The 24,086-nt window shown below is 40.1% G+C and overlaps 2 protein-coding genes across 2 annotated transcripts; both read left to right on the forward strand.

Annotated features, from left to right (window-relative positions):
* Positions 1–7,650: 7,650 nt before the first annotated feature.
* Positions 7,651–11,389, forward strand: cldn10a (claudin 10a). Its single transcript, XM_030752039.1, has 5 exons — positions 7,651–8,160; positions 8,575–8,736; positions 8,895–8,976; positions 9,091–9,195; positions 10,867–11,389. The coding sequence occupies exons 1-5, from the start codon at positions 7,941–7,943 to the stop codon at positions 10,994–10,996; spliced, it is 699 nt and encodes a 232-aa protein (XP_030607899.1). The 5' UTR covers positions 7,651–7,940; the 3' UTR covers positions 10,997–11,389.
* Positions 11,390–15,011: 3,622 nt separating this feature from the next.
* On the forward strand, positions 15,012–21,140 carry cldn10e (claudin 10e). The gene is made up of 5 exons (XM_030755675.1): positions 15,012–15,243; positions 15,339–15,500; positions 19,023–19,104; positions 19,210–19,323; positions 20,630–21,140. Exons 1-5 carry the CDS (start codon positions 15,012–15,014, stop codon positions 21,018–21,020), a joined length of 981 nt encoding a protein of 326 aa, XP_030611535.1. The 3' UTR covers positions 21,021–21,140.
* Positions 21,141–24,086: the final 2,946 nt, after the last annotated feature.

A 24,086-nucleotide genomic window follows, 5' to 3' on the forward strand; every position in this document is an offset into this window, starting at 1 on the left:
GAAAACCCAACAGTCAAAACGACCCCCTATGAGCAAGCACTTGGCGACAGTGGAAAGGAAAAACTCCCTTTTAACAGGAAGAAACCTCCAGCAGAACCAGGCTCAGGGAGGGGCAGTCATCTGCCGGGACCGGTTGGGCTGAGGGGAGAGAAAGACATGCTGTGGAAGAGAGCCAGAGATTAATATCAATTAATGATTAAATGCAGAGTGGAGTATAAACAAAGTAAATAAGGTGAATGAGAAACAGTGCATTATGTGAACCCCCCAGCAGACTAGGCCTATAGCAGCATAACTAAGGGATGGTTCAGGGTCACCTGATCCAGCCCTAACTATAAGCTTTATCATAAAGGAAAGTTTTAAGCCTAATCTTAAAAATAGAGAGGGTGTCTGTCTCCCGAATCCAAGCTGGAAGCTGGTTCCACAGAAGAGGCGCCTGAAAGCTGAAGGCTCTGCCTCCCATTCTACTCTTAAGTATCCTAGGAACCACAAGTAAGCCAGCAGTCTGAGAGCGAAGTGCTCTGTTGGGGTGATATGGTACTATGAGGTCTTTGAGATAAGATGGTGCCTGATTATTCAAGACCTTGTATGTGAGGAGAAGAATTTTAAATTCTATTCTAGATTTAACAGGGAGCCAATGAAGAGAAGCCAATATGGGAGAAATATGCTCTCTCTTTCTAGTCCCTGTCAGTACTCTAGCTGCAGCATTTTGGATCAGCTGAAGGCTTTTCAGAAAGCTTTTAGGACAGCCTGATAATAATGAATTACAATAATCCAGCCTAGAAGTAATAAATGCATGAATGAGCTTTTCAGCATCACTCTGAGAAAGGATGTTTCTAATTTTAGAAATATTGCGCAAATGCAAAAAAGCGGTCCTACATATTTGTTTAATATGTGCATTGAAGGACATATCCTGGTCAAAAATGACTCCAAGATTTCTCACAGTGTTACTGGAGGCCAAAGTAATGCCATCCAGAGTAAGTATCTGGTTAGACACCATGTTTCTAAGATTTGTGGGGCCGAGAACAAGAATTTCAGTTTTATCTGAATTTAGAAGCAGGAAATTAGAGGTCATCCAGGCCTTAATATCTTTAAGACATTCCTGCAGTTTAACTAATTGATGTGTGTCATCTGGCTTCATTGATAGGTAAAGCTGAGTATCATCTGCATAACAATGAAAATTGATGCAGTGCTTTCTAATAATACTGCCTAAGGGAAGCATGTATAATGTAAATAAAATTGGTCCTAGCACAGAACCCTGTGGAACTCCATAATTAACCTTACTGTCTGAAGAAGACTCCCCATTTACATGAACAAATTGGAGTCTATGAGATAAATATGATTCAAACCACTGCAGTGCAATACCTTTAATACCTATAGCAAGCTCTAATCTCTGTAATAAAATGTTATGGTCAACAGTATCAAAAGCTGCACTGAGGTCCAACAGGACAAGAACAGAGATGAGTCCACTGTCAGAGGCTCTAAGAAGATCATTTGTAACCTTCACTAATGCTGTTTCTGTACTGTGATGAATTCTGAAACCTGACTGAAACTCTTCAAATAAACCGTTCCTCTGCAGATGATCAGTTAGCTGTTTTACAACTACTCTTTCAAGAATCTTTGAGAGAAAAGGAAGGTTGGAGATTGGCCTATAATTAGCTAAGACAGCTGGGTCAAGTGATGGCTTTTTAAGCAGAGGTTTAATTACAGCCACCTTGAAGGTCTGTGGTACATAGCCAACTAATAAAGACTGATTGATCATTTTTAAGACTGAAGCATCAATAATTGGAAAGACTTCTTTGAACAGTCTAGTAGGAATGGGATCTAACAAACATGTTGCTGGTTTGGAGGAAGTAACTATTGAAATTAACTCTGAAAGATCAACTGGAGCAAAAGAGTCTAAACAAATACCAGCAGTGCTGAAAGCAGCCGAACATGAAGAATAATCTTTGAGATGGTTATGAATAATTTTTTCTCGAATGTCTAAAATTTTATTTGTAAAGAAATCCATGAAGTCACTACTAGTTAACGTGAAAGGAATACTCGGCTCTACAGAGCTCTGACTCTTTGTCAGCCTGGCTACAGTGCTGAAAAGAAACCTGGGGTTGTTCTTATTTTCTTCAATTAATGATGAATAGTAAGATGTCCTAGCTTTACGGAGGGCTTTTTTATAGAGCAACAAACTCTTTTTCCAGGCTAAATGAGCATCTTCTAATTTAGTGAGACGCCATTCCCTCTCCAGCTTTCGGGTTATCTGCTTTAAGCTGTGCGTTTGTGAATTATACCACGGAGTCAGGCACTTCTGATTTGAAGCTTTCCTTTTCAGAGGAGCCACAGTATCCAAAGTTATACGCAGTGAGGATGTAAAACTATTGACGAGATAATCAACCTCACTGGGAGCAGAGTTTAGGTAGCTGCTCTGCACTGTGTTGGCACATGGCACTGAAGAGCATAACAATGAAGGAATTAGATCCTTAAACTTAGTTACAGCACTTTCAGAAAGACTTCTACTGTAATTAAACTTATTCCCCACTGCTGTGTAATCCATTAAAGTAAATGTAAATGTTACTAAGAAATGATCAGACAGGAGGGGGCTTTCAGGGAATACTGTTAGGTCTTCAGTTTCTATGCCATATGTTAGGACAAGATCCAGAGTATGATTAAAGTGGTGGGTGGGCTCCTTTACATTTTGAGAGAAGCCAATTGAATCTAACAATAGATTAAATGCAGTGTTGAGGCTGTCATTCTCAGCATCTACATGGATGTTAAAATCACCCACTATAATTATTTTATCTGAACTGAGCACTAAATCAGATAAAAAGTCTGAGAAATCAGACAGAAACTCTGAGTAGGGACCAGGTGGATGATAGATAATAACAAATAAAACAGGTTTTTGATTTTCCCAATTAGGATGGACAAGACTAAGAGTCAGGCTTTCAAAAGAATGAAAACTTTGTCTGGGTCTCTGATTAATTAATAAGCTGGAATTGAAGATTGCAGCTAATCCTCCTCCTCGGCCTGTGCTTCGAGCATTCTGACAATTACTGTGACTCGGAGGTGTTGATTCATTTAAACTAACATATTCATCCTGCTGTAACCAGGTTTCTGTAAGGCAGAATAAATCAATACTTTGATCAATTATTAAATCATTTACTAATAGGGACTTGGAAGAGAGAGACCTAATGTTTAACAATCCACATTTAATTGTTTTATTCTTTGGTGCAGTTGATGAAGCTGTATATTTACAATATAGAGATTGTGATCAGTATAGACAATATAGACAATGTGACCAATCAAATGTCAGTAGTGTAGTTACGTACATAGCAAAACACTCTCATGTCTGGGAGCAGTGCTGGTTAAAAAGTCTCACTGCTGCAGGCAGGAAGGACCTGCGGTAGCGCTCTCTCAAACATTTGGGGTGCAACAGTCTGTCACTGATGGAGCTTCTCAAGGCTGTCACAGTTCCATACATGGGGTGGGAGTCATTTGACAGCATAGAGTACAACCTTCTTGTCATCCTCCTCTCCGTCACCACCTCCACAGTGTCCAGGGAGCAGCCCAGGACAGAACTGGCCTTATTGATGAGCCTATCTAGTCTCTTCCTGTCAGCAGCAGTCATACTGCTCCCCCAACACACCACACTGTAAAAAAGAGCTGATGCCACCACAGAGTCATAAAATGTTTTCAGGAGTGCCCCCTGCACTCCAAAGGACCTCAGTCTCCTGAGCAGGTAGAGTCTGCTCTGACCTTTCTTATAAAGTGCATTGGTGTTGTCTGAACAGTCCAGTTTATTGTTTAGATGAACACCCAGATACTTATAAGAATGTGACCCCATCAATGTCCATACTTAGGATGTTTACCTGTGTGGGGGGAGTGCACTTGTGCCTGTGGAAATCCACCACCAGCTCTTTGGTTTTGCTTGCATTGATCATGAGGTGGTTCCTTTGACACCAGACTGAGAATCTCGGTATCAGCTCTCCGTATTCCTCGTCATCCTCGTCACACATAGACCATGTGAAGACAAACAAAAAATCCTCTTGAGGCACCCCCCGCACAACTCACAGGAAATCCGCCAGCTTGGCTCGAAATTTGGTTTTTGCCGAGTCAGCAATTTCGCTCACCGACATCTTCTCCTAGGGCATTTGACCCAGTGACCCCAAAATTCCTCAGCATCATCTAGAGACATAGGGCATCAAAAGTTATCAAAGGCTTTGTAGAATATTCAGCTAATGAGCAATTCAGATTGAATTGCTCATTAGCTGAAGGTACCTGAGGTTTATTATGAAAAGTGGGCCACCTACTAGCAGAAGTGAACATTTTTACACATGTGCATTAGTTTCTATGAACCTGTTCATTCTTTTTCAAAGCAAAGACAAGTAATATTTAATGACCAGACTTCATTTTATAGTATTTTTTTATTTTAAAACTCATTCTTGTCATACGATGTTACGAAGCTACTTTTTTAAACCTCAGTTCTTAGCTGTGACACAAAAGCAGAAAATACCAGTTGCCGTTATGACACATGAGAATTGAAGTATACCTTTGATCATGTGGTTATGAATTGGACATTGCCCTTTTGGTTGTCCCTGCCTGCCTGTGTGAGGTCAGTGGGATATTAGAGCTCAAACATAAATATTGTAGCTCCCCAGAGAATGGCTTAGTTTTTGCAGTTTCATGGTAAATCGCAATACAACTTTGCTGCTTTTATTTTGAAGGCGGCTGCTATTTTGTTCAAATTTATGTACGTATGTGTGCAAGTGAATCTTAAGAGCTTAAAAAAAATGGAACAACTGGACTTCTTTAAGTTTTTTTTCTTTTTGAAGAAATTTCATCTTTTATCCAAAAGACTTCTTCAGTTCTAAAACTAAAAGCTGGAGAGTCCCGGGTATTTAAACCCTAGTGGGGGGGGGGGGTTGTTCCTTTTGAAGGGGGTTGTTGATCCACTATTGGTCATGCGCATCATCACATGAGCCAAGGTGTAAAAAAAAGAGTGTGGGCCATTATCATCAGGGGTTTCAGGTGAAACCACTAGTGAGACCTTGCCCCACCTTATATGTGACCTATTGAGGCCACCTGAAGTAAATTTTGAGTGGGGGTTAAAGTGCCTGGGAAGGGATCTCTAGACTGCATTGTAAATGGCTGAAAGCTGGACTTGTAAGCCACCACCTCACACTTTGCTTTGCCATTTTATGCTCATTTCATTTTCACTTACACACTAAAAGAACACTGTGTGTCAAACCTTGCATAAGTGTGTGTGTGTGTATGTGGTGACAAATGGCAATAAAAATGCCAGTTGTCACTTTTGAGAGTCATTAAATTTCAAACCTGTACTTGAACTGAACCAGATGTTGGGGCGGCACTGGTCCCGACTAGAGGAGCTACACTTGGATTTGTAATCTTATTGGGATTTTATCAGCAGATATTCATATAACTGTCTGTCCCATCTGCTACCCTTTCATCAGCAGATATCCAGCATGAGGGTGCGCTCTGAGATTGCCCAGCAACAGCAGCTATGGAAACCCACCATTAAGGCTTCAACTAACAAGAGATTTCATAACAGCACTTGCGGCGCCTTCTCTCTGTTGTTTACTGACACTGGGACACCTGGGTTTAGTTTTCCCAGAATGCTTCCTGTTGGAACACGTGCTTATTTTGTAATCCCCAGGAGCTGTCCCAAGATCCGGTGGGAACTGCAGCACAGCAACAGTCTTTCTAATAATAATAATATGCCCAGAAACAGTGCCTTTTTTTTTTTTGCATGCGTGCACAGATTAGATCTAATCTTTGCTTGGAAATGTTCTACAATAGAAAAGACCAATAAGAGCTTTTTTTCCTTTCTCAGAAGTATGAGATTAGGAATATAATTAATATCCTCCGGCTTTCCACTTGTTTCATGTCCAGAAAACTGAACGAATTATATTCATGACATTCATTTTTACTTAAACTCACTCTCCTGCCTTTCTCTCCATCACACGTCTCTCTCGGGCCCCCTCCTCAGCTCAGTGCTCAAAGTTCAGTGCTGTTGTTGAAGAAGCTGCTGAGCAGCAGGACACAGTAGAGCTTTCACCACTAAATGTTGTATCACACAGGAATCAAGAGGTTCTTTGTTTAAAATGGGCTCTCTTGTTTTTCCTTATTTTCAGTCATATTGTCGCAGTAGTGAGTGCTCATATTAGATTTAAGTGTATATACCAAGCAGCAGCTTCCGCAGGTGAAAAACGAAGCAATGAAGTGCCAAAAAAATGGGGTCCCTCTGGTGCCCACTTGAGGCTGGATCCCAATCAATACCCGCACACTCCCATTTGAAAATGTCCAACTTAACAGTATTAAAAACCATGTTCACAGCCTGGTACAAAAATGGATACTTTCTACAGGATTGATTGTAATTATAAAATAAAGTATTATTTGTTTTTCCCTACAGAAATCAACAAATCCTCTGTTCGACCACACCCTCTCTGAAGCGGCTGCTTGCTGCACCAGAGCGTCCTGCTTTACAGTTCAAGAGCCACTTTTATGTATTCACAGCAAGGCCTGTCAACTTAATCACAGTGCATGCTGGTAAAAGATAAAGAGTCCCAGCACAGAGGAGAAAATGATGCTGACACAGAGACAGAGAACATAACACACTGATATAGTGATATAAATGGTGACTAAGTGGTAAATAAATGACGATAGAAAAGGTGACACATAGTGATAGCAGTAGAAAGCAAATACAATTATTTAAGCACTGTACTTAGTGTAAAAATAAGGACAATTCAGGGACCCTTTAAGTCACCCTTAAGATTTAAGCTTCTTTATGCTACTGTGCTACATTTTAGAGTGGAGGATTGGACTTTGTGTAGCTCTTTGTAACATTTTGAGTCACCCAAAAAAACAGCCCTAATTTGGATAGTTTCACTTCCTGATGTGTGCTCACTCGTCACATGACAGGAAACCCAGGATTATTATTATTATTAACCTCACAATATAATAGTTGCAGTCAAATGAAGTCCTGTGTTTCCTCTTTCTGCCACTTGATGGAGCTATAATGCTGTACAACAGGAGTGTCAATCATACAGCAGGGGGGCAGAGTCCCATGTGGCCCACTGGATGGTTTCTAAGAGTATAAATTTAGGACTTTTAAATGTACTATTTAAAAATCAGTTTTATACTCTTCTTACTGACAGAGACATCAGCCATGGCCAATCATACTGCACTAAAGTAAGTAAGTAAAACATAATCCATTAATCCTTGTTGCTGGTACTACACTAAATAACAGAAAAGCTCCTATTTTCAATGTTAAATATAATTTTTTCTGTTTCTTTGCAGCATTTTTACAGCATCTTTCCTGCCAGTGCTTTCTCTGTAACGTTGTGCCTTTTATTTCTTAACGTGTAACTCCACTGAGCTGCGCTGATGGGCTTCTTTGATTTACTACAGCAGTATTTGTTCATAATATGAAAAAACTGAGACACTGTTGAAACTGCACACATTTAAGATAAGAAATAAGAAAGCTGCATTCAACAGAATATGAAATACTGGATGATTAACAGGATTGTGACCAAAAATCTCTATCTTGTGGACTTAGCTGAAATGACAAAGACCTCCAAACCCACTTTCTTTTCTTTTTTTTCTGTCCTGCATCTAATCCCTTCTATCTGTGTTCCTCATCTTGCCTTTTCAGATCCTTTCAATTAAAGACTTCCTTCCCCTGCAGATCCCCTTGCAAACTCTATGCACGTTGTGTGGAGTGATGGCTTGTGTGTCCATACCAGCCCCCATACCATACGTGGCTACGGATCGTGCATCAGAGAATGATGTGTATTTGAATGATGCTTGGATGCAGGCTGAGCAGTTGAGGCAGAAACAAAATTCTGCTGAACTGCCAGCACTGACGCACCTGTCCCGAACCGACCCTCCCACCTTTGAGGGAGAGAACGTTTCCCTCTCCCAGTCCAGGGAAAATGGGCAACATGGCAACAGAGATCACTGCTTTTCTCCTGACCATCTCAGGGTGGATCTTGGTGTCGTCCACTCTGCCGACAGACTACTGGAAGGTATCCTCTGTGGACGGGACGGTCATCACCACGGCCACCTTCTGGTCAAATCTGTGGAAAACATGTGTGACTGATTCCACTGGTGTGTCCAACTGCAAGGACTTCCCATCAATGCTGGCTCTGGATGGTGAGTTTGTTGTAATTGCTGTTGTTGCTGTCACAGGACATGATGATATTTCTGCCATCAGTGAGCAGACACAGAAATAAATCTCTTCTTACACGTGTGTCTGATGAACCATGCATCTGTGAACATCCATCTGACAGATGCACTTGTTGTTTTTAGCTGAATGACCTCCTTTCTGCAAAAAAAAAAAGAAAAACATTTGGGACTTGATATTTCCTTCTCTGACTCTGGCTTCAGGCCAAAAACAACCACTACATTTAAAGCTAAAGAGGAGCTGAGCTAGACTTATGCTGTATGACCTCCTAATGTGTCCAATTGATGCGATCTAAGAAAGAGGTCACGTGTTGCTTCCCATTACCTGTTATTCACTTTCATTTGAAGGAGCAGTTCCTCTAAAGCTCTGCTTCATTCTTCCAGCCTACATCCAGGTGTGTCGGGGTTTGATGATCGCTGCTGTGTGTCTGGGTTTCTTTGGTGCCGCTCTCGCCTTGGTGGGAATGAAGTGCACAAAAATAGGAGGCTCGAAGACCACTAAGGCTCGTCTGACTGTCCTGTCGGGCTTCCACTTTATTCTTAGCGGTAAAAACCACAACATCCTCTGTAATATGTCTGCATTTAACAGAAAATAAGTTGCACTGCATTTTTGATATTATTGTGGAATTAATTCCTCTTGACCTAAAAACATAAACTCAGTCGCCCTTGATATGAAGTAGTTATCAGCTTGTTTCTGTCCACAGGTCTCTGCTGCATGACAGCGTGCTCCATATATGCTCGCAGGATCACAACTGACTTCTTTGACCCCCTGTTTGTTGCCCAGAAGTAAAAGGGGGATTCTTTTAATATGGCTCAAAGGCACAATCATATTAAACAAAGTCCAGTCAGAAATATATAGATGTATATCAGTTTTTATCTCTTTTTTTTTTTCCCCTGCAGGTTTGAGCTGGGAGCTGCCCTCTTCATCGGCTGGGCTGGATCTGTGCTGTGTATCTTAGGAGGACTTATCTTCTGCCTCAGCCTGTCTGAAGGCTTCAGTATCAGGCAGGTTGCTCGATTTTGTAGATACACTGAATGCTAACAGCGGGATCTCACATGAACAACAAGGGCTTAGTGCAAATCTGATTTAGATGCATTTGAGCCACTAACTCAATCGGGCAATTTAAGTAATTACTTTAATTGCAACAGAGAGACGAATCCAGTCGAAAACATCCAGTAATCTCTCTCAGCATCTTGCTGCATAATTGCTGAACCTACATGGGAAATTGTTAGCATGTTATTTTGATTAGTTACTCCAGCTGAATGTTTCCTTTGTTGCGGTTGTGTAAGAAGGAGCTTTTAGAAGTTAAAGTCACCTTGACTGAGGGCAGCTACTGAGAAGTGTTACATGAGATGGGCAAAGAAAACCAGACTTTTTCTTTTTTGTTGTTGTTTTTTTAAACATCCTGGTTTTTCTTCTTCTTTTTTTGTAACAATCAGGCTGCTCAGACTGTTCTCACTGTATATTGTGAATACAGTGAATAGCACAGAGGGATGCCAGCAATGGCACCAGGTTTTATTGTGGAGTTGGCATTTATGGTTTGGAGCTAAATATCTGAACCATAAATATCTGGGAATCTCACCAGTTGTATTCATGATTTCTACAGGATAAATCTGGATGTATCTGGTAATCCCAGTCAGTTTTCCTTCTGTGTAATCAGAGACATTTGATATTTATAGTTTTGGGTAAACTATCTTAACTATTGGATGGATCTCACATTTTTTTTTTTTTTTTTTTGGACATACAGACATAGTCAAAATTGTTGGTATCTTTCTGTTAAAGAAAGTAAAAGCCACAAAGGTCACTGAAATAAATTAAAACTGACAAAAGGAATAACAAATAAACATTCAGTGAAAATTAGCTCATGAAAATCTGGCATTGCTTTTGAATTATGGATCAACAGAATTATTTTAAAAAACAAACTAATGAAACTGGCCTGGAACAAAAACGACGGTACCCTTAACTTAATATTTTGTTGCACAACCTTTTGAGGCAATCAGTGAAATCAAGTGATTTCAGTGACTTTTGTGAGTTTTATTTTCTTTAACGGAAGGGTACCACGTCTTTATATTCATGATTTCCACTGGAGAGCCCTGTGTCATCATAAAATCCTGAGGGTGCCCATGGTCCACAGAAATTTAGTGACTTTTGTTACCCTTAAACTCTTGTGAAACTCTCCATATGTGGTCAGTGGCCCTAAAAATTGATTTTTCGCTCTGAAGGGAGCCGTGCAATCTTTAGTAAATGTCCTCAAGTGATAAGTTAACAGTTACTTTGGATTATATTCAAATACATTCAAAACTAATGACAAACATCAGCATGCAGCATTGCCATTATGATGTGAGCATTTGTTGGTGACTTAGTTCACAGATGTGGTTGAAGACTGTTGGGCTGCAGCACTTGAGATGTCTTTTACAGCCAGAAAGCTGAAAGCTGTATTCATGATTAGCCCTGCAATAGACCAGAGACATCCAGGGTGTACCCTGCCTCTTGTCCTATGACAGCCACCCCACCCCCCATTCCTTTAATTGGAAGATGGATGGATGGATGGATGGATGGAATGAGCAAGAACTCTAACAGGATAAGAAATGAGAGAGAGGGTTTGTTTGAAACACAGATTGTGGTCTGTATTTTTGTTTATGATTCATTTATTGGCTGTTTTGATTTTTTTGCAGAGCTGAATACTCCTACAGTGGAGCTGCATCTTTTGTGACAACACGCAACAAGGCCAGTAAGCCGGCCCAGAGCCTGAACAAGGAAACACGGGAGCCATCGAGGCAGTTTGGAAGAAACGCCTATGTGTGAAACTAGACTCTCGTTACATTTTGTTAATTTGGGAATTCACCATGTCAATAATATTTCATCATTAAGGACGGCATTCACTGGAATGAACTTACCTGTGTCTGCAGTAAGAAGGAAGTGTGGCTACTTTGGGTGACAGTTTACACATTTTATTGACTTGAAGTGTTCAGATTCCTCTTTAAATATGGCTGCCTGGTTTCTGTCAGTAATTCGTCCATCAAAGATAAGCACTGAGAGAACGAAATTTGATTTGACACCACGTGATATTCAAAGTCTCTGGTCACCTTCGATAAGCTGGCTTTTAGTGCCTCTTGCACATAGACACAAATTAAATTTCATGCTTCATAAGCCTCAAATCAGAAGCCAGTGGATAGTAAAACCTTTTTTTCTTGCATGTTTGGCATTAAAAATAAATGATGTCATATAATTGTACCATGAGTGAACCTACTGCTGCAGCTCACTATATGAATACAAAGGCTTTGTATACTGCTTGTTATAAACGTGCATTTTTTTAAAAGCATTTTTTTACTAAAAGTTGCATAATTTACAGTAGCTTTATCTTCGCATATTTACAACTTATTATTTGACACACCATAAGCTATTGTGGAAGAAACCAAATGATGGCTTTTTCTTGTGGGTAATTGCTTTGCTTTGTAGATGTGTAGTTGTCCTGAGTTCAAAGTTAACATCTCTCAAACCAAATGAGGAGTTGAATAAGGGCCTTTCTAGTCTAGAGCAGTCTGACCTCCAAGGGTAACTAGGTCACATCTGACCCCAGAGATGGATTTGTAGCTCTGGAGGCCCAACCGGAGGTTTCCCCTCCTATCAGCCATCCATCTCCACCTAGGAATTATTATCAATAGGAACCCCAGGCTATGTTACGCAAAACCTCTTGGCCCAGAGGGTAAAAACTTGAACCAGCTGGCAGAGAGCAAATGCCATGTGCTTCCCACTGCTTTGCATCTATAAAAAAGTGTCAGGTGTCTATGGCTCTGCAGAAGGCTGGCTTTGTGTTGTTGAATGTCTGAAAGGTTAGCAGCGCTAAAGCCCTACACCCATTTTAGCTTGAAGTCTCTTAAAAAAAAAAAGAAAAAAAAAGGGAACCTTCAAAAATATTAACAGCTAGCAAAAGCTTTGGCTAAACCAAAATCTGATTTGTTACAACTACATATCTCAATAGAGACAATTGTATCCTGAATGTCTGTGTAGTTTTCTCGGTCATTTAAGACCACTGGATGTGTCATTTCAAAAATCATTTCCTCAACTTTCTTTCACACATTTCTAGACTATTCTAAAGTTGCTCAACTTGCATCCTACATCTAAATTACCAAGATATTGAATGTTAAAACATACATAAACGCCACACTGGGGGCAACCAGCACAAATGGTTTCTTTGGTAAATATAAGATGAACTTTCCAGTCAAGTGATTTCCAGGACAGGAAATAAGTAAAAACTAAAGTGAGCAACACAGTTACAGTTTGAAATACTGCCTGCATAGTTTACTGCCTTGCATAGTTCAGTTTACACTCATCAGGCACTTTGTTAGGGACATCTGTTCAACTGCTTGTTAACACAGATAGATAATTTACAGTAGCTTTATTTTTGCATAGTTACAACTTATTATTTGACACATCATAAGCTATTCTGGAAGAAACCAAATGATGGATCTTTGCCACTGCCAGTCTGACGTGCCAAACCTCAGTGCTGCTTTTTAATGTTCTAATAAAAGAAATGCTAAAGCTAAGCAAAAGAGAATGTTTCAAAGATGATAAACTGTTTTAAGATGTTTCACTCTTATGAACTTGTTTAATTTGTTGTATAACAATAACTAATCCTTTTTAAATTAATGTTAAGTGATTGTCCTGACGCTGAATTAAGCCAATGCTGACTAATATCAGGTAAAGGAAAAAGACAATCAATGTGTCTGTCTGTGAGGGGCTTTGATCTCAGTGTTCATGTCAGTATCGTAAGATCAGGTGCAGCAACAATCTTAACATATTAACATTATTATACTTTTTAGAATGCTTGCCACTGCGTTAGCATGCTGACCTTTCTAAGAAGCATTTAACATAAAATGTAACTGATGCAATTCATTTTGTGGGTCATAAACCAATGTACTAGCAGAGTTGTTACAGTTTAGGGATTTTTTTTTAAAATTTGTGTTCCTTTTTCGTTTTGTTTTGTTTTGTTTTTTCCACAGTCTGAACTAAAACTTCTCCTACAAGAAGTTTTGTTTGGTTTTTGGAGTGATTTCCTGGGAAATATCCTTTAAATTTTAGGAAACAAAGGAAAGCACATTTCTGTACATGCCTGGAAACGTCATATAAAGACAAGCAGAAAGTAATGAAAGCTTGGCTAATACATGAATTGTAAGAGTTGCATCCTTAGGCCTCAGACCTAATGAGGTCCTCCAAGAAGAGGGGCTCTTGAGGGCACACAATCAACAAAGGCTGGGAACTGCTGACCTGTTGGACGACTCCTGATGGCATACTGCTGTAGCAAAATGAGCATGAATGAAGATACCGTGTCATCACTCCCGTTGATATCACACCACCAGAGAGCGGTATTCATGCACATTTAATTGCTGACACGTTAGAGGAGACTTCATAACATGTAGCAGTGCCCACTGAACTGTTAAGAGAGCAGATGGACCATTTCCTTAATGATATACTAATTGAAGCTAATTTAAGTCACCTTTGCCAAAATAATTAAGGCTCCCCAACCCTCCAGTATCTCCTTATCACATTACCAATAACTTTGTCATAAGCCTAGTTGACTTTGGAACAAAAAAGAGCTTTTTCATCTCCGCCAAAAGAGCATTCATCACTCCCCAGAACTCTCATTACCTTAGATTTAAGTCTAATTAGAACAGCACAAAGACTCTATGCTGTAATTATGGGAGCCACAGCACAGTGAGGTCCTGTCAAAATTACTAATAACCAGCAGCTTAAATGCCCAAGGCAAAATTGAGAACAGCGCTTCAAGCCTCTTTATTACATATTTCATGGAACATGCAAAGGTCACCAATGAATAAATATTCACTGTTTTCTTCAAATATCAAGCAATGTGATATTATACTTTTATTTGAAAAAGAAGGATGTCATAGCCTATAAAGTGTGATTATTTCAACTTACGTGGTCCAGATTGTCATCAGTTTAAAGGAGTATTACATCAGCCTTTTCACAATGTTTTCACTTATTTATAAGGACTACATATGATTGACAGGGGATCTGTCCATGGAGTACCCCACCCCTCACCCCCATAACAGCTGGGACAACCCTGAATTAGACAAGAGCAAGCAAAGAGATGGATGGCAGGACGTCGCACTCTGTGAAAACACTGTAAAACGTCTTGTGTCTCAAAAAGGAGCTTTGTAAAGACAGATAGTCCAGCAGTTGTGGAATATGCAGAAGACAAAACACCCCTTTTAATTTGGTAATTATTTCAGTTCCTTAGTTTAAATTTTGTAAAGTTTTTTTTTTTTTTCCAGGCTATTTAGCCATATTATTATTATTTTTTTTTTGGGGGGGGGGGTGTTCAAAATGCCTGCAATCACAAAATTAATAACCAGTGTTAATTATGAATGAGAAATAAATGAAGAAAACTATAATATCATCCCGTGCAATAAAGCCAGAATTATCTGACAGGGGCAATATGTCTGCAGTAATTTGAGATACATGCTAAGGTAAGCACTCTCAGGCCCATGAGAACCTGCCTGACTGTTTTCTCTCACACACACATGTATACACAGAGAAATGCCTGGAAAACAACACTACACACTTTTCTTTTCCATGAGGTTCACTCGTCTTTTCCTCTCTCTGAGAAGAGCTTCCACTCTGGCATCTGAGTTTGGATTAAAACCTGATACTGAGGCCTCCTTGAATGACAGACTGCCATCGCAAGACAGAAAAAAAGAAAGAAAATCAACAAACTGATGATTTGCAATAAAAGATTATGTAAATTACAGTTTTTAGGTCAGAATTCTTAACAGGAAACGACTCGCAGAGAGGCCCTAAGATGAAAATCCGAGTTGTCCAGATCTGGGGCTTCCTGATGACGGTACTGGGCTGGATCTTCGTGGCCTGCACTTTGGCAATGGAGGGCTGGAAGATTGCCTCTGTTGGGGGTATGGGAGGTTCGGCCATCATCAAGGTGGCCTGGCACTGGACCAGCCTGTGGAGATCCTGTTTTACAGACTCGACCGCTGTCAGCAACTGTCGTGATTTTCCTGTACTCTGGTCCGTGGACGGTATGTTGACATACTTAATAGTCAAATTGTATTTACTCTCTCGCAAATCCAGAATGCTTATTTAAATCTTTGTCCGTCTTTCATTGTGACTCTAGGCAATGTCCAAATCGTGCGAGCCTTGTTGATGTCAGCGCTTTCCCTCGGTGTGCTGGGGTTTGTACTTAGTCTATTGGGAATGGAGTGCACCTACATCGGGGGAAAAGAACCATCAAAGTACAGGAAGATCTACACCGGAGGATGGTGCCACATCGTCAGTGGTAATGACGGGAAAATCATTGGGGTGGATACAAACTTATCATTATTTTAGATGGGATGGTTTCTATTTAATTTATACTTCTATAAGCTCTGCTCATTGTCTGCTCTTTGATATTGCTGCTTCATTGTGTCCATGTGTTAGCAGAATTGACTGGATGAATGGAATTTAATTTTGAAATCCTGTACAGTAACTTAATGCAATTTAAAAAATTTTTTTAAACATCTCTGTTTGACAAAGAATTACGCAGAAAAATAAATTTGGTCATTTACTACATACTGAAAAGCCACTCAACAATACATTTTTCTTAAATTCAGTTCTTAAAAGACTCTAGCTGATATTACTAGAGTGACATGCTATTATATAAATAAAATTTTACTGAAAAGTCATAACAAATAAAAATTAGATATTTGATTAAAGACACCATTCTGCAGTATTGAATGCAAAATATCCCCTGGCCTAACATTTGACCAAGTAAAGCAATTAAATATTTATTTTAACTGAGAAAAATTATTTTATAACATTTTATGACCAAGCACCTTAAAAACTAATGACAGTCCCATCAGCCTTAGCAGTACTTTGTAGATGCTGCTAATCAAGTAACATGTTTTGCATCATCTTTATGGACATCTAAGGAGGCTGTTAGCATTGTGCTTTGCTGTGGCAAGAAATCCGCACCGTCCTGCTGATACTACTGTATTATAATGTAACTCGACTGTGCTGAATGTTTAAAAACAAATGAACTACATTAGGTAGTTCATTTGTAATTCATGCATTTTATGGGTGCCAAACTCAAAGCTACGCCAACTTGCCTCTCAGGTAGTCAGGAAGGTTTCTAGGTGAAGTATTTGTGCAGCAGTCACAATAAGAGCTGGTCAGATTCTCTAAATTCTAACAAAAGCCATCGTAGTTAGAAACCCTAACCACCTCAACTACACTGTTAAAAAAAATCTGTAAAAATCCAGAAATATTCCAGCTGCTCGGGTGCCAGAAAAATGCTATAATAAAATAGAAATTTTTTGTTCTTAAAAAAAAGAAAGAAAAAGGAAATAATCCCACAGACCGATGCAGCCAGGGATCAAACTTTCATCCCTCTGATTGGTAGGTGACCTCGTCTACAGCCACTCTGAACTGCAGCAATGCAGATGCTGTGCCAGTCTGTTGTGGTGAAGAGAGAGCTGAGGATGAAAGTGAAGCTGTTGATTTACCGGTTGATCTATGTCCCTACCCACATCTACAGTCATGAGATTTGGGTAGTGACCGAAAGAACAAGATCCCAGATACAAGCGATGGGAAATGCGCTTCCTTCGAAGGGTGGCTGGCTTCTCCCTTAGAGACAGGGTGAGGAGTGCAGCCATTTGTGAGGGCCTCAGAGTAGAGCTGCTGCTCCTCCACATCAAAAGGAGCCAGTTGAGGTGGTTTGGGCATCTGACTAGGATGCCTCCTGGGGACCTTTTAGATGAGGTGTTCCAGGCATGTCCTACCAGGGCTAGACCCAGGACACACGGGAGAGATTATATCTCTCTGCTGGCCTGGGATTGTCTATATGTTCCTCCGGGTAAGCTGGAGGAGGTGGCTGGGGAGAGGAGGGTCTGGGTTTCTCTGCTTAGACTGCTGCCCTCACAGCCCAGCCCCAAATAATAACAATAAGAAGAAGATGGATGGATGGATGGATGGATGGAATAATAAAAAAAATAATAAATAATAAAAATTATAATTCCATAATCTAAAAATCATGATCAGTCATGGGTAAATGTTTTTCACATTATTTCACATTAGACATGTTAATTCAATGTTTTTTTATATTGCAAACATTTAAAAATAACAGGAAAGTTCTGTAAAACTTATGGGGAAAACATTTTGTCAAATTACAATTTTTTTTTTACAGTGTAGCTCCTTTTATTATAAAGGAGCTCTACTCTGAGCTACTACTACTCCTCCATCCTTCTGAACAACTGAGCACCTCACTGTGCTCTGGCACCCTACAGAGGAAGCTCATTTCTGCCACCTTTCATTGTTTTGATCACTATGCACAGCTCGAGGGCAAGTATGAGGGTAGTATGGTGCTATATAAATAAAACTGAAATGAATTGAATTGACTTGAATAGCACAGCATGGTGGTGCGGTGGTTAGCACTACTGCCTCAAAGCAAAAATGACATCTGGAAGGTTTGGGCTCAATTCCACCTTGGCCCGGGCCTCTATGTGTGGAGTTTGCATGTTCACCCCATGTCTGTGTGGGTTTCCTCCCACAGTCCAAAGACATGCAGTTACTGGGGTTAGGTTAACTGGTCACTCTAAATTGCCCATAGGGGTGAATTGTTGTCTGTCTCTCTGTGTTTGCCCTACGACAGGCTGGGAACCTGTACAGGGTGTACCCTGCCTCCTACTCTGTGTCAGGTGGGATAGGCTCCACCCCCACTGCAACCCTGTACAGGATAAGAGGATGGATGGATGAATTGAATAGAAGGGTTCATCAAGCTTTACCATGAACTTTGTGCAGGAGGATTAGGGGTCTGGATTGAAAAAATAAAGAAAACTTTGAAAGCCATCAACAATTTTTTCTTTTTTATAATCTTGCTACTGTTGTAAGTGGAGGTCTCCTTCCTTGTGTTGGGTACATAGATATTAGAGACAGTACAAAAAAGACAGATGTAGCCTCAGGTTCACAAATCCAACTCCTGGTTTTAAAGCTTCCACTTGTGAAAAAGATGAACTGCTATGTTATCACCTAATGGCAGCAAGACCGGCCAGTAACAGCATCCTTATACTTTATGGGTTTAACACACAAATACCCACTAATTAGTGCTAAATAACTTACCAATAAAACACTAAAATTTTACCCACCAACACTAGAGCACAGGCGTCTTGGACAGGGTTTGACTCCCATTAACTAGGCCTAATTGTGCAACACCAATTACCAAAAAGTTGGGTAAAATGTCAATATGAACAGAATGCAATGATTTGCAAACCTCATAAATCCATATTTTATTGACATTATAACAGAGAAAACATTAAATGTTTATAACCCTGATCTTGTAAATGAGACATGCAGTAACAGAATCAAACATAAATGTTACTGGAGGATAAGTAACGTTTCTTAAAATGATTATTTTATTGTAGGAATGAGTAATGCAGACGTTGGTTATTGTTTTTTTAATTACTGTTTCTTTTGGTGCCCTTTTATAAAGAAGTTTTATGTTCTCTCTATGAAATTTGTATCTGTATAAGTAGAACCGGCTTGTTTTATGGTGATGGGATGTGGATGTTGGTTTAAGTGTGTAGGACCCCATGAATGCAGATTCTGATTAAACAAACAAACAAACAAACAATCAAAAGGCTGGAAAAACAAGTGTACTGGAAAAACATTTTGCAACTAATTAGGTTAATTGGTATCATGTCATTAACTAGATTATAGTGTCCCAGCTGTTTTGGAATTGGGTTTGTAATTTGTGTTTGTAGTCATCAGTGCACATAGCTACTAGTGTAACTTTTTAACCCTACTTCTCAACATGATTTACATTCAGGAGTGCTGTCCACATCTGGGTACGGTGTCTATGCACAGAATGTCTCAGCAATACATGTTGACCCTGGCCCCACTGGACTCCAGTAAGTATCCAGGCTTACAGAGAACAAACTTTTGTTTTCTTGCCTTAAAGACAACTGAAATCTTCAAATACTGAGCTCAGCCTCTTCCTGGTTTGCCACTAACAGGTTTGACCTCGGCACCCCTGTGTTTCTCGGCTTGGTGGGTTCGGCCTTTCATATGACTGGTGGTGCCTTCTATCTGTGGTCGGTGTGTACACCGCTCTGTGGAGGACAGAAAATGTGAGTTCAGACCATAGACAGTATAAAAGATGGACATAGCCTCCAGGTCAGAAAAATGAAGCCAGTGCAGAAGTGTCTTAAATCTGCGTTTTATCTGACGACCACCAGATGGTGATAACTGTGGTTGCAAAAAAACTTGCAGTCCTATAGAAGCTTTCTGTCTTGACCTCTGTAAACACTGTGCTGGCAAGTTAATGGGCTCAGTCACTAATTTTGGATCATAGTGAATAAAAAACATCTATTTTGTCAGTCATCTTCATACTGTCTTTCAGAATGTAGGATTATTTGTGATATGAAAGCACATGCTCAGTGGCTAACAGTTAGCTACAAAGTCAGACCCGCCCCTTTAATGTAGACAGTTTAGAGGTCTTCATGATCCACTTACACAGTTAATTCCAGAATCCCGTGGAGTGACTCAAGCTGGACTTTTGGGAGAGGAATGCTGTCCCATTCCTGTCTGATACAGGATTCTAGCTGCTCAACAGCACTGGGTCTATTTTTTGCTTCATGATACACAGCTCAGGAGGTAGAGCAGGTCACCTACTGATCGTAAGGTCGGTGGTTCGACTCCTGGCTGCTTCGGGCTGCATGCCAAAGTATCCTTGGGCAAGATACTGAACCCCAAGTTGCTCTCCATCGCAAATGTTGGAGTGTGAATGTGTGTGAATGTTAGATAATAAAAGCACTTAGCTTAGATACTCATGGAAGTGCTTGTATGAATGGGTGTGAATGGGTAAATGTAAATGTGTTGTATAAGCGCTTTGAGTGCTCAAACAGAGTAGAAAAGTGCTATATAAGAACTAGTCCATTAGATGTTTCCAGTAAGTGAACGGTCTGGACTGCAGGCAGGCCAGTTCAGCTCATGCTGTTGTTTATGAGCTTTCCAAATCATTGCATTCTGTTTTTATTTACAACCAGATTTGTATATATATTTGTATAATGTATGCACTGCAAGGTGACAGCAAATATAAAATTCTTAATTTTGCACATATCTGAACATAAAGCATTAGACTAATTAAAGCTTTGGGCTCACGATGGCTACTCCGAACTTTATGATGCTCAGCTGAATAGTTGTTGAGATATTTTAGTGCAGATGAAGCTGTGATCTGTCAAACCAATCAACTAACCAAAAAGCACATGGCGGGACTCTGGAGCTGCGCTCATGTTTGGAAAAAGCAGCTGGCTGACCCATTAAATATTAAGCATGTTAAGGGGTATTGTAAAAGCTGTGGCTACAGCCATACATGAATTTTTGTTTTAAAGCAGCTTTGTTATGTTCAACAATAATGTGTGTCTCCTTCTTTAGGGTGATCAACGTGCAGGAACTGCCAGACCCAAAGCAAAACAAGTCCACCACAGCTCTGTCCACAGTGTCAGAGATCACCTCCAAGACCAAACTGTCCTCTGTCTCTGACATGTCATTTGAGTCGGAGGGCTCTGATTTCTCTAGCATTTCTTCAAGTTCCAGACGCACAGCCAAGTCAGGGCGATTGTTGAAGACGGGGCGGACCACCTCGCCACAGGCAGATTTAGGATCAAGATCAGGATTGAATTCTGACCTCTCTTTGAGGTCCAGCCTATCGGGTTTGTCAGAATCGAGGAGTGGCAGGAGCAGTCAGAGAAGCGGGGCAGAATCCTCAATGTCAGGCACTTATAGGAGTGCGACTACACCATTTATCAAAAGGTCTTATATTTGAACAAATCATTAGGTGAAGAAAAAAACTTCAGCACATGTGAAGACCAACCAGGCAGATGCGTTTTTTTCAATATGTGGTATAAATTTCAGTGTGTTTCAGTGGTCTGTTTTCTATTAATTTCAACTGTTTGACAAATATTTTATTTGACTTTTTTTCCCCCTTTAACTTGTAAGGTTGTTGCTGCCACACATCAACTTCTTATATAAATAACGTTTAAATAAAGCCCCACCAGGCTAATCAGGTCTGGTTGACTGTAAACACAACCTGCTTTGCTGGTATTTAAACCCTCACTCAAATATACAAACAGCAGTAAGAAGACGATCTGGAACAAAATACTTATGCTTAAAATACCAATAATTATTGGTGGACTACATAAATTTACTAAATGAAAGGGATGTGGAGGAGACTGGCTCAGGTCCTGGAGCCGCTGCTCAGCGTATATAGGCTGGACTTTGGTGGCTTGCACACTTGCTATAGACCACTGGAGGTAGGCAGATACAAGCTAGAAGGGTGTGTGTGTGTGCATGTGTGTTGATACAAAGAATGTACTTTCACCTAGCTTAAGACTTCTAGAGTCTCAGCATGTTTATTTTTTTTTTTTTTTCTGGAAAAAGAAATTAATTGAAAGAATTTGGGGACCCCACACAACTAATGTCAAAGTATCACAACAGTGCGAACTGAAGGAGAGGTGTGTGTGGGCAGCAAGCAGAGAAAATTAATCTAGTTTTTGGTGTTAGAACATCCTGACATGTTGAAACTTGATCAAAGAGCAGAGGAAACCAGACAACCAGAGCTTTAATAAGCACCAAAGAGCGCCCATTATTTGTACACGTTACAATGGTGAGTGAAAAGGATCAAATGACAAGTATAGAAATAATATCACTTAATGCCATTTTATGAAAAAGCAATCAGTGCCTCCCACCTAACTGGTACAATAAATTTAGCATACTTCATGAAGCTCTGCTAAATTTGACCTTCATGCTGTAAATATGTTTTCAGTTCTCAAAGTACATAAGGATAGATTGATTTGCCCCCCCCCCCCCCCCCCCCCCCCCAGCCTTTTTGAATAATATTGTGAATATGAAATTTTCAGGGCTGAAAAACACAAAGAGCTCTGTTAACAGCTGCAACCAAATCCATTTCACACCCACTCACAACATCACAATCTAACAGCAATATCTTAATTTGTTGAGCATGACTTTGAGCATCAAAGGCATCATTGTTTCAGTAGCAAAACTGCACTAACTGCAGATTACAAGAAAGAAGCTTTAAAAGAAAAAAGTTTCTGGTTTTTGATAATTCACTGGAGAAAACTTCAAGAGTGCAATTTGGTCGAACTTCTACTGGTTGTTTCACTATGTGGGATTGGTCAAAAGAAACCATAGTTTCTGATGGATCTCATTTTTTGTGTGTCTACACATTGCAGACAACTTAGCAAAAAGACAGTTTTAAATGGTATCTCAAAGGCTGGGGACCTCCACCATTTGTTTTAGAACTGAAGAAGCCTTTCAGATGAGGTGAAACATCATCAAGAAACTTCAAGAAAGAAGTCCAGTCATCTTTTTTCAGTCTTCAGCAACTACCATGACCTGGAAGACTTTAAACCTATGTATGGACTAGTTTTTCAATATAACTCTGAGACAGGATGTTTTTAATTAATTTTATTTCTTATATCCTGCATGGAGGGGGGCACAGCTGGATGGTCAGGGGAGCTTGTCTGTGGTGGTGACAGCCTAGAACTACTCCAACCTGGCACTGCTATGAAGACTCCACTTCTGTAGTGAACTGTGTAGATTTTGGGGTGTTGTGGATAGCTAAATGTAGGTACCAATAATTAAGATTTTAGCAGGTTCATTTCTGATGACATACTGATAATGGAGTGCACACACATTGGGGGGAAACCAGAGAAGCAAAGACAGGATCTTAATAACAGAATCTGCCTTCTATGTGGTCGGCTATGAGTATCATTTGTTTGCATGAAGAAAGCCCGAGCTGTTAAGAAGCTCGAAGTTGCCTCAGAGTGCTTTATACTGTAAGGCAAAGACCTGACAATAATACAGAGAAAACCTAACAGTCCAAATGACCCCCTATGAGCAGCACTTGGTGGCAGTGGGAAGGAAAAAACTCCCTTTTAACAGGAAGAAACCTCCAGCAGAACCAGGCTCAGGGAGGGGCAGCTATCTGCCGTGACTGGTTGGGGGTGAGGGGAGAGAGACAGGAATGCAGAGTGGTGTGTAAGCAGAGAGAGAGAGTGAAAGAAGAGCCACTGGTGTGTTGTGATTTTTTCTCCATGTGTCATCAACTCTGCCTCATGCAGGCGTATCAGGCATGGCTGCTTACCGTTTATACATAAACAAAGTGGTTGAGTTGTTTTTACATAGACAAGCAGATCCAGCGAAACTGAAGTAATGTGTTTTTTTTTTAAATGGCTCACATCAATACATAAATGTGAGCAAATGATTTTTTTTTTTTTTTTTTTTACCGTTTTCTTCTCAGCTATGAGATCAGACCTGCCCTGCACTTTGGCCTGGTATACTATACATTAATGTATTTTTCTTTAACCTCCAGTAGTACCTTAATACTACCCCCAGTAGTATTAAGGTGTCTGTCAGTATTATTTAAAGCTTGAAGAAAATTCTAACTGGATCCTCTCCCTCCCTCAGAGTTAAAGAGAAAGTTAAAGAGACATTCCAATGATGCGTCTGTGAGCTGTCAAAGAGGTCAAACTTTGCTCCATACAAGATTACTTCTATTGTAATTGTGTAGTACAGATTAACTTCATGATGTGTAACATAAAGAATGAAAAATAAGATTTAAGTTTCAAATCATATATTGCCAAAAATATTAAGAAGGTATTTTGCTTGTTTTCTGTCATGACCAGGGAGGAAACAGGTGAGGAAGGGCAAAAACGCAGGACTGCAGAGGTTGGCATAACGTAAAAGGTATTTATTTAGGTAGGGGGGAAACGAATACAAAAACCTTTAGAAGGGAGACTAAGGGAAGACACAGGGAGCACAGGAACACGCAGGCACAAAACATCAACGACGCGACAAAGAACAGATGGAA

The sequence above is a fragment of the Archocentrus centrarchus genome, chromosome 2 (genome assembly GCF_007364275.1).
Source record: "Archocentrus centrarchus isolate MPI-CPG fArcCen1 chromosome 2, fArcCen1, whole genome shotgun sequence".
Classification (NCBI taxonomy): Eukaryota; Metazoa; Chordata; class Actinopteri; order Cichliformes; family Cichlidae; genus Archocentrus; species Archocentrus centrarchus.